The sequence below is a fragment of the Chlorocebus sabaeus genome, chromosome 24, assembly GCF_047675955.1.
Source record: "Chlorocebus sabaeus isolate Y175 chromosome 24, mChlSab1.0.hap1, whole genome shotgun sequence".
In the NCBI taxonomy this organism is placed as follows: domain Eukaryota; kingdom Metazoa; phylum Chordata; class Mammalia; order Primates; family Cercopithecidae; genus Chlorocebus; species Chlorocebus sabaeus.
The window spans coordinates 81404806-81422327 of record NC_132927.1 but is presented as its reverse complement, the minus strand read 5'-3'; the positions used below and the strand labels follow the sequence as shown (position 1 = coordinate 81422327).

The following is a 17522-nucleotide window of genomic DNA, read 5'->3' as shown; positions in this document are numbered from 1 at the left end:
GTGTTGGGATTACAGGCGTGAGCCACCGCGCCCGGCCCCTTTTATTTCCTTTTTAACTTTTAAAAATTGAGGTACACAGTAGAGTCCAGAACATGCCAGCATTGTCCGTGTCCACTTGGCAACAGGTTACACGGGAAGACACCCTGTAGCTGCTACGGGTTAAGGTAGGGGAGGTGCGTCACCACCGTGCCAGCAGGATTTGTGGGCCTGATCTGCTTGTGAATGGGCACTTGCAGGGCCTGGGCTTTACATGTCGTGAGGTTTGCCCAGGTTGTGTGTGTGGCTGTTTTGTTTTTTTTTTTTTTTAATTAATTTTTTTGGTCGGGCGCGGTGGCTCACACCTGTAATCCCAGCACTTTGGGAGGCCGAGGTGGGTGGATCACGAGGTCAGGAGTTCAAGACCAGCCTGGCCAAGATGGTGAAACCCCGTCTCTACTAAAAATACAAAAATTAGCCAGGCGTGATGGCAGGTGCCTGTAATCCCAGCTGCTTGGGAAGCTGAAGCAGAGAATTGCTTGAACCCAGGAGGTGGAGACTGCAGTGAGCTGAGATCATGCCACTGCACTCTAGCCTGGGCGACAAAGCAAAACTCCATCTCAAAAAAAATAATAATTAATTTTTAGGCCGGGCGTGGTGGCTCATGCCTGTAATCCCAGCACTTTGGGAGGCCAAGGCAGGCAGATCACAAGGTCAGGAGTTCAAGACCAGTCTGGCCAAGATGGTGAAACCGCGTCTCTACTAAAAATACAAAAATTAGCCGGGTATGGTGGCAGGTGCCTGTAATCTCAGCTACTTGGGAGGCTGAAGCAGATAATTGCTTGAACCCGGGAGGCAGAGGCTGCAGTGAGCTGAGATCATGCCACTGCACTCTAGCCTGGGCAACAAAGCGAAACTCCATCTCAAAAAAATAATAATAATAATAATTAATTTTTAGGCCGGGCATGGCAGCTCATGCCTGTAATCCCAGCACTTTGGGAGGCCAAGGAAGGCGGATCACGAGGTCAGGAGTTCGAGACCAGCCTGGCCAAGATGGTGAAACCCCGTCTCTACTAAAAATACAAAAATTAGCCAGGCGTGGTAGCCTGTAGTCACAGCTACTCGAGAGGCTGAGGCAGAAGGATCGCTTGAACCTGGGAGGCAGAGGTTGCAGTGAGCCGAGATCGCACCACTGTACTCCAGCCTGGGTGACAGAGCGAGACTCTGTCTCAAAATAAATAAATAAATAAAATTAATTTTTAAATTGACAACAATTGTATATGTTTATCATATACAACATGTTTTGAAATATGTGTACATTGTGAAACAGCTAAATAGAACTAATTAATGTGCACCACCACACGTCACTTTTTGGGGTGAGAATACTTAAACCTACTCTCTTAGTGGATTTGTTATATTTTTTTTTGAGACGGAGTCTTGCTCTGCCGCCCAGGCTGGAGTGCAGTGGCGCAATCTCTGCTCACTGCAACCTCTGCCTCCCGGGTTCAAGTGATTCTCCTGCCTCAGCCTCCTGAGTAGCTGGGACTACAGGCATGTGCCACCACACCAGCTAATTTTTTGTATTATTAGTAGAGATGGGGTTTCACTATGTTGGCCAGGCTGGTCTCGAACTCCTGACCTCGTGATCCACCCGCCTCAGCCTCCCAAAGTCCTGGGATTACAGGCATGAGCCACCATGCCCAGCCTTTATTTTATTTATTTATTTTGAGACAGAGTCTTGCTCTGTTGCCAGGCAGGACTGCAGTGGCCCGATCTTGGCTCACTGCAACCTGTGCCTCCCAGGTTCAAGCAATTTTCCTGCCTCAGCCTCCCAAGTAGCTGGGAGGGTTCAAGCGATTCTCCTGCCTCAGCCTCCTGAGTAGCTGGGACTACAGGCACATAACACCATGCCCAGCCAATTTTTGTATTTTTAGTAGAGATGGGGTTTCACCATGTTGGCCAATGGTCTTGATCTATTGACCTCGTGATCCGCCTGCCTCAGCCTCCCAAAGTGCTGGGATTACAGGCATGAGCCACCACATCAGACCCCCGGCCTTTATTTTATCTTTGTGTCAAGATGAGGTATCACTTTGTTGCCCAGGCTGGTTTCAGACTGCTGGACTCACATGATCCTCTTGCACTGGCCTCCCAAAGTGCTGGGATTATAGGCGTGAGCCACCGCGCCTGGTAAGTTTGACTTTTTAGGTTCCACGCATGAGTGAGATCATGCGGGATTTGTCTTTCTGTACCTAGCTTATTTCATTTAGCATAAATGCTTCAGGTTCATCTATATAGTTGCAAATGACAGGATTTCTTTTTTTTTTTTTTTTTTTTGGCAGCTGAATAGTATCCCGTTGTGCATATGTACCGCATTTTCTTTATCCATTCATCTGTTGTTGGATACCTAGGTTGATTCCATAGCTTGGCTTGACTAGTGCTGCAATAAACATGGGGGTGCGGGTATCTCTTCAACATACTCATTTCCTTTCCTTTGAATACATACCCCGTAGTGGGACTGCTGGATGATATGGTAGTTCTATTTTTAACTTTTTCAGGCATCTCCATACTGTTTTCCATAATGGCGGTACTACTTTACACTCCCACCAACAGTGCACAAGCATTGCCGTTTCTCTACACCATCACCGACATTTTGTCTGTTTAGAATAGCCATCCTAACAGGTGTGAGGGGATATCTTATTGCAGTCTTGATTTGTATTTCCCTGATGATTACTGATATGGAGCATTGGTTTCGTATAGCTGTTGGCCATTTGTGTGTGTGTGTGTGTGTGTGTGTATATATATATATATATTTTTTTTTTTTTGTGGAAAATATCCACTCAGCTGGGCACGGTGGCTCACGCCTGTAATCCCAGCACTTTGGGAGGCTGAGGCGGCAGGTCACCTGAGGTCAGGAGTTCGAGACCAGCCTGGCCAACATGGTGAAACCCTGTCTCTACTAAAAATACAAAAATTAGCCGGGCATGGTGGCGGGTGCCTGTAGCCCCAGGTACTCGGGAGGCTGAGGCAGGAGAATTGCTTAAACTCAGGAGGCAGAGTTTGCAGTGAGCTAACATCGTGCCACTGCACCCCAGTCTGGCTGACAGAGCAAGACTCCATCTCCAAAAAAAAAAAAAAAAGAAAAGAAAAATGTCTGTTCAGGTCCTTTTCCTATTTTTTCAATCAGGTTATCTAGGTTTTCTTTCTGTTAAGTTGTTTGAGTTCCTTATGTATTTTGGATATTAACCCCTTATCAGATATATGGTTTCCAAATATTTTCTCCGATTTCCGAGGCTGTCTCCCGGCTGTGTTGGGCAGAGGCTGCCTCCTTTTCTTCGCTGTGTGCTATTGCAAGTTATCTCTACCTTTGGTTTGTTTGAATCAGTAGTCACGCGAGAGTCGCACATCACATGCTCTTTCGTCTTCACTTACAACCATCCCTTTTTCCTAGTGTTCTGCCATTTTCCATTTTGTTGATTTTGGCTCTCAGTTTTATTTCCTTCTTTCTGCTTACCTTTGGTTTAATTTGCTCTTTTTCTTGCACCTTAACATGAAATCTTAGGTGGTTTTGTACTTTTCTTATTTTCTAATATAAACATTTAAAGCTGTAAATTTCCTTCTAAGCACTGCTTTCACTCAGATTTTGATCAGTGCATTTTCATTATTCAGTTTCAATTACTGTCTAAGTTTCCAGTGACCTCTGTGGACCCACTGGTTATCTGGACATGCATTGTTCTCGTGACCTCCTGCTGTGCAGCCACCATCACTAGCTTCACAGCATGCAGCACCTACCATCTGTTACTGCCATGATCTCATGCCAGGGCTTGGCTGGGCTCAGCCGGGTGGTTCTTGCTGGGATCTGTCAGGCCATTGCTGTCAGGCAGCGGCTGCAGCTGGGTGCACCACGCCCTGAAGGCTTCCTCCCTCCCAGGGCTGGCATGCTGGCCGGAAGGCTCCAGCAGCCGGGTCCTTGAGCATCTGTCAGCATCTCTGGGATCGCTCCAGACATTTCTCCAGCATAGAGGCTTCAGGGTGGCCAGGTGTTTTGCATGATGGCCAAAGTCTCTGAAGGCCATGTCCCTGGCCTCTGATGTGGCTGATAGCTCAGCATCTGATCCGCTTGGAGAGAGCTCCACGTCCACTAGAAAGAACGAGGGCTTTGCAGTGTCACTCAGGCCAGGTGATGGTCACGTTCCTTCAGGGCCTCTAGGAATCAAAGGCCAGGATAGATTTACACATTCAAGAAATTTGGGGAAATACTTATGAAGGACAAAAGGGTTAGAAAGCAGGAGCAGGCAGAGGAAAGCTGCCAGCCTCGATGCAAGCCTGGCATCTGTGGGAGGAAGGGCATCTGCCACACCCATGGGCCCAGGGCAGAGTGCCCATTTGAGGCTGAGGTGGGCAGAAATGGCTGGCTCTACACCACTCTATACTCAGCACGGACTGGGGACAGCTGGGAGGGGGCAGCAGCTGGCTGGGAGAGGGGGCTTCCCTCTTGGGTCAGGTCCTCTATCAGTATTATTTGGCACAGGAGCCCAACATGGCACGATGGACCCCAGCATGCCCCATGTTTGCACTGGCTCTGCTCCTGAGTCACTCCAGTAGGGTGCTCCTGGGGGCACCTGTCTTCCTACCAGCTGTCCCTGCAGATCAGCTCCAGCTCAGCTCCTTTGCCTAGGCCTGTTCCTCTGCAGCCACACTTGCTGTGAAAGGCCTGCATCTCAGCCTGGGAGGGCAGAGGGCCTCAGTCAGGCCTTAATTCCTCACTGTACTTCACCCCTAACCCAGAGAAGCTGCTTTCCCGCACCTGCTACTTCAGGGCCTATGAAGTAAGTCTTTATTGAAAAACAAAAAACAAAGAGAGAGGCCAAGGCAGGAGGATTGCTTGAGCTCAGGAGTTCAAAACCAGCCTGGGCAACATGGCAAGACCCTGTCTCTAATCAAAACCAAACCAAACCAAACCAAGACCCTTTTAGTAGTTAACCAACTTTTACTAGTTAATTCTTTTTTTTTTTTTTTTTTTTTTTTTTTTTTTTTTTTAAGAGAAGGGGTCTTACTCTGTTGCCCAGGCTGGAGTGCAATGGTGTGATCACAGCTCACTGCAGCCTCCAACTCCTGGGCTCAAGCAATCCTCCCACTTCAGCCTCCTGAGTAGCTGGACTACAGGTGAGCACCACCACACCAGGCTAATTTTTTTTTACTTTTTGTAGAGATTGGGGGGTCTCACTATATTGCCCAGCCTGGTCTCAAACTCTTGGCCTCAAGCGATCCTTCCACCTTGGCCTCTCAAAGTGCTGGGATTACAGGTGTGAACCACACACCAGGCCTAGTAATTCTTTATAGTTTTTCTTCTTCAGATAGCTGGTGTGGTTTCTGTATCCTGGCTGATAATGCCTTCATTTTTAAATAATATTTCTTTTTTTTTTTTTTTTTTTTTGAGATGGAGTCTCGCTCTGTTGCCCAGGCTGGAGTGCAATGGCATGATCTCGGCCCACTGCAACCTACCCCTCCCAGGTTCAAGTGACTCTCTTGTCTCAGCCTCCTGAGTAGCTTGTATTACAGGCATGCGCCACCACGCCCGGCTGATTTTTGTACTTTTAGTAGAGACAGGGTTTCTCCATGTTGGCCAGGCTGGTCTCAAACTCCTGACCTCAGGTGACTCACCTGTCTCAGCCTCCCGAAGTGCTGGGATTACAGGTGTGAGCCCCTGTGACCAGCCTAAAGAGTATTTCAATGTACATGAACTTCTAGTTTGACCTTCCTTTTCCCTTCAGCACTGCAGATGTCCGTGGCCTTCTGGTGGGAAGTGAGCCATTGTTCTTATCATTGCTTCTCTATACGAATCTCCTGTTTCCACCCTAGCTGCCTTTAAGGCCTGTAGTATGTGTTCAGGTGCGGTTTTCTCCACATCACTTCCTTGCAGTTACGGAGATTCTTGGATCTGTGGATTATTTTCTTTCATGAATTTCAGAAAGTTCTTAGCGATTCAGTCTTGGAATATTTCTTCTTTATTCTCTCCTGTTCCTGCTCTGGGACTCCAGTTACAACCGGTTAGGCCATCTGACTTTGGCCCATAGATCTTGGACCCTCTGTCATTTTCCCTCCCCTCTCTCTGTGTTTGGATCTTCTCTAGTGACCAATCTTCAAGTTAACTGATCCATTCCTCTGTGGTGTCCAGTCTGCTGTTAAACCCATCTAAAGATGATTCATTTATATACTATTTTTTCATTTGTAGCATCTTCATTTTGTTCTTTTCTGAAGTGTCCCTGTTTCTGCTGAACGTCTCTATCACTTCGTGAATGTCACCTGCTATTTCCACAGGCCCTCCCCACCTCCCCAGAGTTCCTTCAAAGCCCTGGACTTCAGTTTTACCACTGGGGCTGTCTCTGCTTCTGCTGCTCACTGTGGCTCATGTTTTCTTGCCTTTTCATGTGTCTTGTAGTGTCTTATTGTAGGCTAGACAGTTCGTATAAAAGAACAATAGAGGCTGAAGCAATGTTTATTTCCCGCGAGGGGCACGTGCCTTCCGCTGTGAGGCTGCCCGAGTGGGGATGGGGTTCTCCTTTCCTGTAGTTGAGCTGGTTCTGGACTTCTCTGCAGCTGTAGTTAGGCCTTCAGATGCCCTGAGGGTGGATCAGGGCATGGCTTCGGTGGGGTCTGAGCTCTGAGCACAGTGATTGTGGACATCAGCCTGTGTGTCACAGCCAAGCCACCGGCTTTGGGGGCTGCATGATTTCTCTGTTCTTCAGCTGGACTGCCGTCCTTTTTGGCCACTGAGGGCTTCTTTTGCTCTCCATTCCAGCCCCTTGCCTGGTGCCCGGGGGCGTCTTGCAGCTCTGCTGCCTCTTCCTCAGCCTTTGGGGGCTTGCCTCCCGCCCACTCTTCCAGCTCCCCTGCTGGGCCTCCAGACTTTGGGAACAAAAATCCCAGCACGTCTGTGAGAGGGGCGTTCTCGGGGGGAGTGTCTGTCAGCTCCCTGCCCCCACTCCCAGCTGTGGCACTTTCTTCCTGAGCGCTCAGCATGGACCTGAGCTGGCCGGGAAGCTTTGAACCTGTCTGTTGCAGGGTCCTCCAGACCCTGGGGGCTTGGCAGCCGCACAGTGGGCGAGCAGTTTGCATGCATGTTGCCTGGTCCCTCCTTACCTGACCCTGTGAGGGTCCTCCTCTCACTCGCCTCTGGGGACAAGAGCAGCAGGGCCTCTCATCTCTACCGGGCACCACAGAAGTCAGGTTTGGAACCTGTTGCTTCTGAGGCTCCTGTAAGGCCACAGGGAGGTCAGGAGAAAGGCTTGGCCTTCTGAGGTCTTTGGGTCACCAACATCCAGCCAGGTGAGGAGCAAGGGCCACCACGGGTGACAGCGTGATGCCATGGCACAGTCTGAACCCGAATCTTGGAATGGAAAGAGCAGGATGGAATATTCTGGCTTGTTAAAGTCTAACTTTTAAAGGTTAGGAAACCAGGGCATCTCCTGGAAGGGCTTTGTAAAGGGGCCCAAAAGACAGTGCCTTTGAAGGAAGCTGCGTGTTAGAAAAAGTCTAAATTCCCAGTTTCACCTGGCTGAAAATGAAAAATAAAAACAGCTTTCCAAAATATATGATATCCAAAAACAAACAAAAAGGAATGATCCTCAATGCAGACCTCAAGTCACATGCAGCACGGTGCTGGCTGTGCAGCTGGGTGGCCGAGGCTGCGGTGTGTGCAGGGACATCCGCTTCCTCCTCCCTTATGATGGAACCTCCTGCCCATCACTGTGCACATCCCACTGATAACCACAGCGACATGGGGGCTGTGGTCCCCCATGTGGCCTTGGCTGGAACAGAGACAGCCAGGGTGGCTGCTTGCTTAGACTTCAGGCCTCCCCTGGGGACAGGATTTCAGGTATCAGTCCCCCCAGCTGATGAAGCAGTGAGAACAGGCTTATCTAGGCGGTTTTATTTCATAAAATTTTACAAAAGTCAGGGCTGACTTCTTGGCTCTGCCGTTCGAAGAGCACGGTTTTCCTTAGCAGATAATTAGGGGAAGCCACGGGCCCACCAGAAGCTCTCACAGGCCAGTGGTGTGACTTCCTGTCCACAACCATGAGGGAGAAAGGCCTGTCCTTGAGGCTGCTGGGCAGAGGCCCGGGCAGTGAGTGAGGGCACCTGCGAGGCTTTGAGGAAACTGCACACCTGCACACCCTCATGGTGCCCTGACCACATGGCAGCCAGGGCCAGGGCAGAGTGTGACAACAGCTGTCTCTCTGGTGACATTTCAGCGCCTTCCCCTTTTCCTCTGAACTCATGGATTTGACCACAAGTTGTTCCCCCTGGACTAAGCAGCCCAGAAGCCATGCCCAGGGTCCATCCCTGGGTCCCCCGCCAGGTGCCAGAAGCATTCACATGGGGCAGGGGCCCATGGGTGCCACCTGGACCCCGACAGCCTGCCATGGCACCCAGAAACCTCTGTTTCCCCACAAGGACTGGCTCTGCCAAGGACACATCCTCCATCTCCTGGTCAGACCTGAGATGAGCCCAAAGCACAGGACAGGTCCCGTTGGAGAGATCCCAGGAATGGGCCTGGGATCTGGAAAACAGCTCCACAGACAGTTCTGGTTTCCACATCAACCCAACCAGGAAGAAAATGAAAAATTCCTCATAAAGGTACAAAGTACTCCTGATTTTAGCAAATGTCGCTATTAAAGAGTGTCAGTTTGAGCTTGCGTGGAGTGAACACCTTTTTCCTTGGAATAGTGATGTGCTGGCCACCTCCGCATGAGGGGGTCTTCAGGAAGCGGCTGCATGTCATCAGCCTCCCCTGTCTGCTGCCAGGCGGCCCCGAGAGCTGAGATGAGAGGACAGCAGTCAGGCACGCGCACCCCCGGCAATGAGAAACGCTAGCTTGGGCGCTTGCCCCTGGCCGCCCCGGCCTCTCGGCCCCCTAGTGTTCTCTCCTTGGTTCTCCTCTTAGAAACCTTCTCATCATGAGGTGTCACCAGAGAGGCGCACAGGGAAGACATGCTGGGGCTTCTGATGATTGAGTCTATGGCTCTGGCCTGCAGCCAGCCCCGAAGACAGCAGTGGGCCCACATCTTAGGAGGGGTCTCTGGCCCTTGTGCTGCATGTCTGGCACTCCTTGGTGGAGGCTGCCACTACCCTCCACACTCACAGCCCTGCAGTGGCCACTCTTGGACTACACCACAGACTTCCCCCAAACAGCTGCGGCTGGATGTCTGCCCCAGTATGGGCTGTTGTGAACAACATAGCCACGAACATTTCTTTACGGCCTGCTACTCTAGGACAACCCTCCTGTGCTGTGGTGTTTTTCAAAAAGATGGACAGCCTGTGAAGACGGCCGATGAGGGCCCTCTTCTGTTGCACCATGGCACCTGTCACCTGTATGCTGACCACTCAGGGCACCCACCCCACGTCAGCTGGGGGCAGTGCCACATTCATGCCAAATTCTAGCCCAGAAGCTGACCCTGGCTGCCTCCTCTGCTATGCAACCTTCCTGCTGTCCCAGCTCAGGCTCAGGTCCTTGTCACCTTCTACCAGGGCAGTACTTTACCCCTGCGCCTCCCTGCATGTCACTCTTCATGCAGATGGCCGCCCATGTGTCCCTCCCACCATCTTCTGGGTGTACACAATAAGCCCCGACTGTTCCAGGGTCCTGGGTCTCCAGGATGAGAGGAAACCAGGTGAGCTAGGCCTGGCCATCTCACTCCTCCTGCAATACCTGGTCTAAGAGTGGGCTCCAGACTCCAGCCCAAAAAAGCTTTTCTTCCCCCTGATAAAAGACAGCTGCAGGAAGAAGTCCCCTTCTCTCCCCATCCCCTCTGCCTTGAGCCCGGCTGTGATGATGTGATGAAGTGACTCTGTGGCAAGAACCGCAGCTCATGAGAAAGCTGTGGGCAGACCCTGTGTAAGGTAAGCGGCCTGTGACTGAGGCCACCAGTCAGATCAGTCCATGACAGCTGCCCAGGCGGAGTCACATCCCCTGGCCCAACAGTCACAGCCTGGTCCCGCCTCATCCTTCCAGCCTCGTCATCCACACCTGGCGTCTCAGCTTCCCTGCAGCTCCTTCTCTGCCTGGCTTCTCCTGCCAGCTCTCCTGTGTGACCCACCCATATCCTGGGTCCTCTGGCCTAAAAGTCTTTCTGGATGATATTCTATTTCTTGGCACCCTGCAGTGGTGTTAACAATTTGCCTGTCTGCCCTAAATAGTAGCAATGTTTGTTTTCTGTAAGTCCACAAGACTCAATGGAATAAAACAAGCAACTGACTCACATCAGAGAAAACAGAGGCCTCCGCATGTGTGGACACCACCAGCGCGGTTCCCCGAGGCCTCTCCTTGGTGACCACTCACCTTGGTCTGGATCAGGGCTTTACAATGCTGGAGACGGAAGCTGCCGACAGTGAGGAGCCCTTCAGGCTCTCTGAGGTCACAATCTTCCATGATGGGGCCCTGGCCTCCAGAAAGGTTCTAAGGAGACAGACCCCATCAGACGGCCAGTACAGGCATCATTTTGTCTCCTGTTTTCTTTTCCCTGGAGCCCTTCTACTAATTTCATTCTAAAACTGCAAAGTTCTCTCAGGCCCCTCTGCAGGTCAGGTCACCCGTTTCCCCTAGCCCTGCCACTCGCTGCCCTATCCCCGGCCCACAGGCCTCGCTTCCATTCAGGACCTCAGCGCCCCTCAGCTGCTCAGCGGGAATAACACCTTCACGGCCACTTTCAGACACACCCTCCACGCTGCTGCCACTCGGAGCTGGCCCACCTCTGAGCCTTCTATTCAGGCTCCCATTTCCTAGCCTCCTGGTTCTCCGTTTTCCTCACAATGACATAGTCAGGGCTGATCTCACTGGGAACCTCTCTGTTCCTTTCTGCCCTTCACCTCCTTCCTGGCCAGCCCAATGTGGCCCACGGGCCAACAGGGCAACCGTTTTCATGCCCCTGTCTGCACCAGGGCCCATCTGCCTGCCTGGCTGGCCGTTTTTGAGTTTTCCATGTTTGAAATTTTCCATAATATTTAAGAATGAAGAAAGATCCTTGAAATCTAGATTGCTGAAAGGCGGCCCTCCCTGTGACTGCTGTTTTCTGTGACAGCCCAGGAGCTTGAGCACATGCATGGCAGTCTGCAGTCTGTGCGTGGCAGTGGTGCGTGCGGCGGTGTGTGCGCACAGCAGCAGTGGCGTGTGTGTGGCAGTGTGTGTGGTGTGTGCGTGGTGGTGTGTGCGCACGGCAGTGTGTGGCGGTGTGCGTGCGGCAGTGTGTGCGCACTGATGCACATCTCTGTGTGCGTTGTCAGGTGCGGGCTCAGGCCTTTCCAGAGCCTTTCCTTACCTCCTGCTCTAGGCTTTGCTGGCTCCTGCCTCAAGCATTCGGGATTCATCCAATGGCCTTGACAAGTTTATGGGGCCACCTAGTGGCTTTAACCCATCTGACCCCACACTTCTGCCTACACCCACCCCTTGGGCGCGGCCAAGGGCCACTGGCTACAGTGAAGTTCAACCACGCTCCCAGGAGCCCTGTGTCAACCCAAACCACCTACCTTCTGCGTAGCATCTATTCCGAGAACAAGAAAGAAGTTCTCCTGGCAACGGGACTCGCTCCAGAGGCATTGAGAAGTAGACGTGGTATGTTTGCTCTGAAGGGCTCTCCAGAGTTTTCTGGATTCATTACTGGAAAACAGACGCAATTGTTAAAAGGTGACCTTGAAAGCCTTCTGAGGAGATCACTGAAGCACCGCCCAAGGCACACAACGGGGGCGCCTGCCCTTTACCCCCAAGCCGAGACTCACGAGAGTTCTGTTAAGAACTCTAAAAACAGCATTCTCGGGCTGGGCATGGTGGCTCACGCCTGTAATCCCAGCACTTTGGGATGCCGAGGCGGGCGGATCACGAGGTCAGGAGTTCAAGATCTGCCTGGCCAACATAGTGAAACCCCGTCTCTACTAAAAATACAAATATGGGCGCCTGTAATCCCAGCTACTGGAGAGGCTGAGGCAGGAGAATCGCTTGAAGCCAGGAGGCGGAGGTTGCAGGGAGTGGAGATTGCACCACTGCACTCTAGCCTGGGCAACAGAGTGAGACTCTGTCTCAAAAAAAAAAAAAAAAAATAATAATAATAATAACAATGTTCCCTGCAGGAGCACTGGCCTGCCTCGTTTATTTGTCCATTTATACTTTTATTCAAACAACACGTGCCATCCTGCAGTACCCCAACCCACCTCCCGTGCCCCCTCTATGCCTCACAGCACCTGGCCTGGAGTAGCTTACTCACTGCCACTACTGACTGTCTCCTCCAAGGAGTGGAAGCTCCATGAGGCCAGGTATTTTGCTGGTTTTGTTCACTCAAGTGCCTAGAACTGTGCTGAGTACAAAATAGATGCTCACGAACCAAGAGTACCAATGCATGCTTAGGAGAACAAATGAACAAACCAACAGTGAATGTCTACTATGTGCCACATCACTGCTATGTACTGTGAGGGACTGAGAAGGTCTGCCTGTAGGAAGTTCATGCTCTAGTAGAGAAGGGAAAATGAGTACAAGGCCAGGTGCGGCAGCTCGCACCTGTAAACCCAGCGCTCTGGGAGACCGAGGAGGGCAAATCACTTGAGCTCAGGAGTTCGAGACCAGCCTGAGCAACATAGCAAAACCCTGTCTCTACAAAAAATACAAAAATTAGCTGGGCGTGGTGTCAGGTGCCTGGAGTCCCAGTACTCAGGAGACTGAGGCAGGAGGATTGCTTGAGCCTAGGAGGCGGAGGTTGCAGTGAGCTGAGATTGTGCCACTGCACTCCAGATAACTACAGAATAACAGCAGATGTGCTAAACGCCAAACCATTTCCAAAAAATACCCCAGTGTTTCAGAACACACAAACCATACTCTACTCCACCCCCAAAGTACCATCCAGCCTTCTGTTCCACGAGTGTCCAGCCCTGCCAAGTCCTGACCCCCAGGATGCCCCATGCCTCTGGGTCCAAGAGTCATGCTGCCGGGGACAGAGACGTCAATACTGCCAGTACAGTGCCCACCCCCACCATCAGCTTGCTGGGACCACATTCTTGGCAGTTTTTCCCCAGGGATCATGCTTGGCAGAAGCACCACATACAGAGGGCATACTGGCCATCTGGGCAACGCTGGTTGTGGCCTTCTGGGCTCCAGGCTTCTGTCCTCAAGCCCCTGTGGAGGGTACCCTGGGGCAGGTGCTGGGTTGGACCCCAGTAGAGGCCACAGTGGGCTGGGCTGGAGCCCAGAATGGCCTGTCTGCAGAGCTCTCTGAAAGTCCAGGCCTGCTCATAGACACACAAATCAGCAGGCTGACCTGGCTCTCCCCTGGCTGCGGGGAGACCCACTCCACAGACCACACCGAGGGGCACGGAAGCTAGCTCTCCCCAACCTTCACTTCCCTCCTCCCTCTGGGGCCTTGGGCCAACTTACCTTGAGCTTCTCAACCACTGCTGCCTAATCTGCTAGAGCACGGTTTGTCTTTCAATGCTTAGTTGAAAGTGTGTCCCTGGAAAATGGCCATCTGCGAGCGACTGCGGGTGCACTTTCCCCTGGAAGCCCACAGCCCTGCAGGCAGCACTGGGAGCACCCCTGGGGCTGGGGCCTGGGGCTGACAATGGGGCTCCAGAGTGTGGACTGTTTTCTAGAACTCTGTGGCTGAGGACCACGAGGCAGCCAGGGTCCACTCAGCCAAGTCCCCCAGAAAGCCCCTGTGCCCACTGCTCAGGCCCACCAGCCACTCACACTGAGTGCGAGCTCCCCACCTACTCCACCAGCACTGCACTGAGACCCAAGGGGAGCTGGGCTCGGGTCCAACTGCTCCAGGTGAGCTGGTGGGGGAGGGGGATGAACAGGGCTCTGAGTGGAAGGCCACAGCTGGGGCAATCGTGCTGCCTGCTTCTCATAGGACCCCATGACCCACAGACAGCAGGGACTTCGGGAGAGATGCTACTCCCTATAAAGGCAAAAACAAAGCCTCACACACCTGCTTTTATCAAACAAAAGTACAAATGCAGTTGCTGTAAGAAATATTTAAGTTCATTACCACAATTTATGTACACATTCAAGGCCAGGTTTTTCTTCGCTGCTTATTTCTAGGAAATGGTCTATGGTGGAAACGTCTTCAGCTGCCTGCTGGACTGTTACTTCTTGAAAAGCACACTTTAGAATGTTCTCACAGCTGAGAACGGACTGAAAGAACAAAAGCACACCAAAGTTAGGAGAAAGACATACATAACGTTACCTTATTCCAAAGAAATAACTGTAATGGAAATGAAATTTGTAATTGATCATACCATTAGTGTTACTATCACTTGACATATTCATTCCTAAAAATCACCATGTTAGCAAAATCACACAAAACCAGAGGACTCATGGGAAAGGTGGGGTTAGGGCAAAACATTCAAACTTCGTCAGTGACACATGAAAAAAGATGGTCACCCAATAATGTTAGTTCTGTTTTCCATGTTTGGTTAAGAAATTATACATGTGGCCAGGCGCGGTGGCTCACGCCTGTAATTCCAGCACTCTGGGAGGCCCAGGTGGGTGGATCGCGAGGTCAGGAGTTCAAGACCAGGCTGGCCAACATGGTGAAACCCCGTCTCTACTAAAAATGCAAAAATTAGCTGGGCATGCTGGTGCGTGCCTGTAATTCCAGCTACTTAGGAGGCTGAGGCAGGAGAATTGCTTGAACCCAGGAGGCGGCGGTTGCAGTGAGCCGAGATCGCGCCACTGCACTCCAGCCTGGGTGACAGAGTGAGACTCCATCTCAAAAAAGAAAAAAAGAAATTATACATACTACAATAAGCACAGCACTTTACCTTGGAAAAGATGAGGACTCGCAGGTTGAGTTAGTGTGAAGGGGTGGGAGGAGGGCGGTCTGAACTGGGAGAGGTCCTAACACCAGGTGTTGACAGGTGTGCTACGTCGGGGCGCTGAGCGTTGTGTGAGGGTGTGCGTGTGCGAGTCTCATGTATTCCAACCGGCCCCAGCTCAGCTGGGGGCAGTTTTTTGCATTCATCTACTCTTTCTTGTGAAATTTCAACTATGCTCAAATTGTTCCCTAATACATCAATCATGCTAGAAAACAAATCCTGTATTCAAAACAAGCATTAAAGCAGACCTTACTCTATTAAGAGTGGATCTCATCAGGATTCCAGAGAAACTGCTTTAGAAAACAAACAGTCCAGCCCTGAGAACCTAAATATCTTTATTTCCTTCCTCACTGGTTTTATTTCTTATCTCTCATGATGGTGTTTGGGATGAACCATTTGGGAAGAGGTGGCAGAAAAAGAGGAACAATGGAAGGAAGAAGACAGGAAAAGAGAAGGAGCGGAAGCATCACCAAACAGTAAACACCTGGCAGTCTGCTCTGAAAAAGCAGGGGGCAGGGGGCTGAGGGCTGGGACCCTGGCTCCCGGACAGGTCGGACTGGGCATCACCCAATTCATTACAAGCTCCCGGACAGGTTGGATCAGGCGTCACCCAATTCATTACAAGAAAGTTGAAATGTGATCATGTGATTTTAGAAGCTCTGAGACTTCTAAACTCAGCAGATTAAGAATTCAGACAAAAAGCTCCTCCTCAAATGCCCTGAGCTGGGACCAGTGCAGCCCCCGCCAATGGGGAGTGGACAGGCCGGGGGAGGAATGGTCAGAGAGAGTGACCCAGCTCAGGTGGCCCCCACCTGGCCTTGGTGTGACCCATTTCTGCAGCTTCCTCTGCCAACTCATTCCTTCCCTGGCCTCAGGATGGGACAGCCAACCACATGGCCAGGGACGAAGGCCAGGAGAGCAGCAGACCCTCCGAGGCTCTCAGCCCCCTCCCTGGCCAGCACGCCACAACATTCGAGGGCTGCAGGCCTCTTGGTGTGTACACATATCCTACTCAACATAGTGACCACAGCACGGCAGAAGTACCTCAGAAGGTGGGACGGCAGCAGTTCCTGTCACCCAAGGTCCACCCTGGCACGGTTGGTGAGAACTGCACTCCTTTGGGGCAGAAGTGGTTCTTGGTGGCTGGGGTTCTGTGGGTCTCTCCAGGAGTTCAAGGGACTGTGAGAATTGTCCAGACTTGGCTGAAGATTCCCGAAAGCCTTCAAACTCCCCCCAAGTGCTGCTGTGTTCCCCAGGGTCAGGATATCGGGTAACGCAGGTGGAACCGCCCTCACGGGGCAGGGAGATGCTGGCTTCCCCATCGGACAGGAGAAGGCCGGGGCAGGTCCGTATCCATTCCCAACTGGCATCACTTAGCCTCACAGGTGCCACTCGGAGGCAAGCGCTGGCTGCTTCCTCCCGGAGGTCACTCAAAGGCCCTCCCCCCAGCTCCTGCCGATCTTGCATCTTGGAGCCGCCAGGCCAGCAGAGGCCCGATGGGCAGCTGCTCAGGTGACATGCACGGCGCGGTGCTGGCCGCCCGGGACTGCCCAACCTTCCCCTGCCCTGGAGAGGGCCTGGGGACGCTGCAGGAGGGCCCCGGGCTGCCCAGTGGCTGACGGTGGAAAGTGCCCACGTGCTGCTGTGGAACTGACACAAACCACAGGCACGGCCTGGTCGCCCGGGAGTCCCGGCTTCCTCCTATGCCTGCGAGCGCGGAGTCCTACACAGGGGCGTGTACCGGACCCACGGCAGGTGTGAGAGCGGCGGCCCAAGGCGGGGCTCCTGCTCTGGAGAGACCCGTGAGGGGGCCTGGGAGGTCCACGCTGACCAGAGGGAGTGGGTGCGGCGCCCCAGGGCCTCCCGAGAGTCCCTCTCGCACGCGGCCCGCAGGGCAGCCCTGGACCGCCTGAGCCTGGACAGGGTCCCAGGTGGCCGGCTAAGCGCCTGGCCCACGGCTCCCGAGAGTCCCCACGTGTCCTGGGCCCCGGCCCGGGCCTCGCACCACCTTCGTCGCCGCCTCGGCAGGGCCGCGCGAGGCCAGGCCAAGAAAAACCTGCAAACAGCAATCCCCTCCTTCCTGCGCCGCCCCGTTGCCTGGCAACGGCGTGCGCCAGCTCCGCTTCCGGCGTCCGCCAACGTGGCGTCAGCACGCATCGGGGCGTGGCCAGCGCCGGCCCCCGCCCTCCAGGCCCCGCCCCAGACCGCCCTCCCTGCCCTGTGCCGTCTCGCTGCTGGTGGGATCCGGCTTCCCCACGGGCAGAGCCCTGGGCGCGGGGCCGCTCGAGCTTTCTGTCCGTGCTCAGTTCGCCGCCCGAGTGGTTCTTTCTTTCTTTTTTTTTTTTTTGAGACGGAGTCTCTCTCTGTCGCCCAGGCTGGAGTGCAGTGGCGTGATCTCGGCTCACTGCAAGCTCCGCCTCCCGGGTTCACGCCATTCTCCCGCCTCAGCCTCCCGAGTAACTGGGACTACAGGCAGCCGCCACCAGGCCCAGCTGATTTTTTGTGTTTTAATAAAGACGGGGTTTCTCCATATTAGCCAGGATGGTCTCGATCTCCTGACCTCGTGACCCGCCCGCCTCGGCCTCCCAAAGTCCTAGAATTACAGGCTTGAGCCACCGTGCCTGGCCCTACAGTAGTTCTTTCTTTTTCTTTCTTTATCTTTATCATGAGCTTCCCAGGTCCCGCAGCCC

At 52.8% G+C, this 17522-nt stretch overlaps 1 protein-coding gene across 2 annotated transcripts; it reads right to left on the bottom strand.

The window, feature by feature from the left end:
• Positions 1 to 3875: 3875 nt before the first annotated feature.
• On the bottom strand, positions 3876 to 16913 carry CLBA1 (clathrin binding box of aftiphilin containing 1). Of its 2 annotated transcripts, none has more exons than XM_007988017.3 (5): positions 15877 to 16913; positions 14004 to 14149; positions 11500 to 11629; positions 10316 to 10432; positions 3876 to 4179 (listed from the first exon to the last, which is right to left on the bottom strand). In XM_007988017.3, exons 1-5 carry the CDS (start codon positions 16297 to 16299, stop codon positions 4171 to 4173), a joined length of 825 nt encoding a protein of 274 aa, XP_007986208.1. In that variant the 5' UTR covers positions 16300 to 16913; the 3' UTR covers positions 3876 to 4170. The 2 variants fall into 2 exon arrangements, with proteins under 2 accessions (XP_007986208.1, XP_007986207.1); XM_007988016.3 differs by lacking the exon at positions 3876 to 4179 and adding an exon at positions 7890 to 8794 and having other exon boundaries at positions 15877 to 16912.
• Positions 16914 to 17522: the final 609 nt, after the last annotated feature.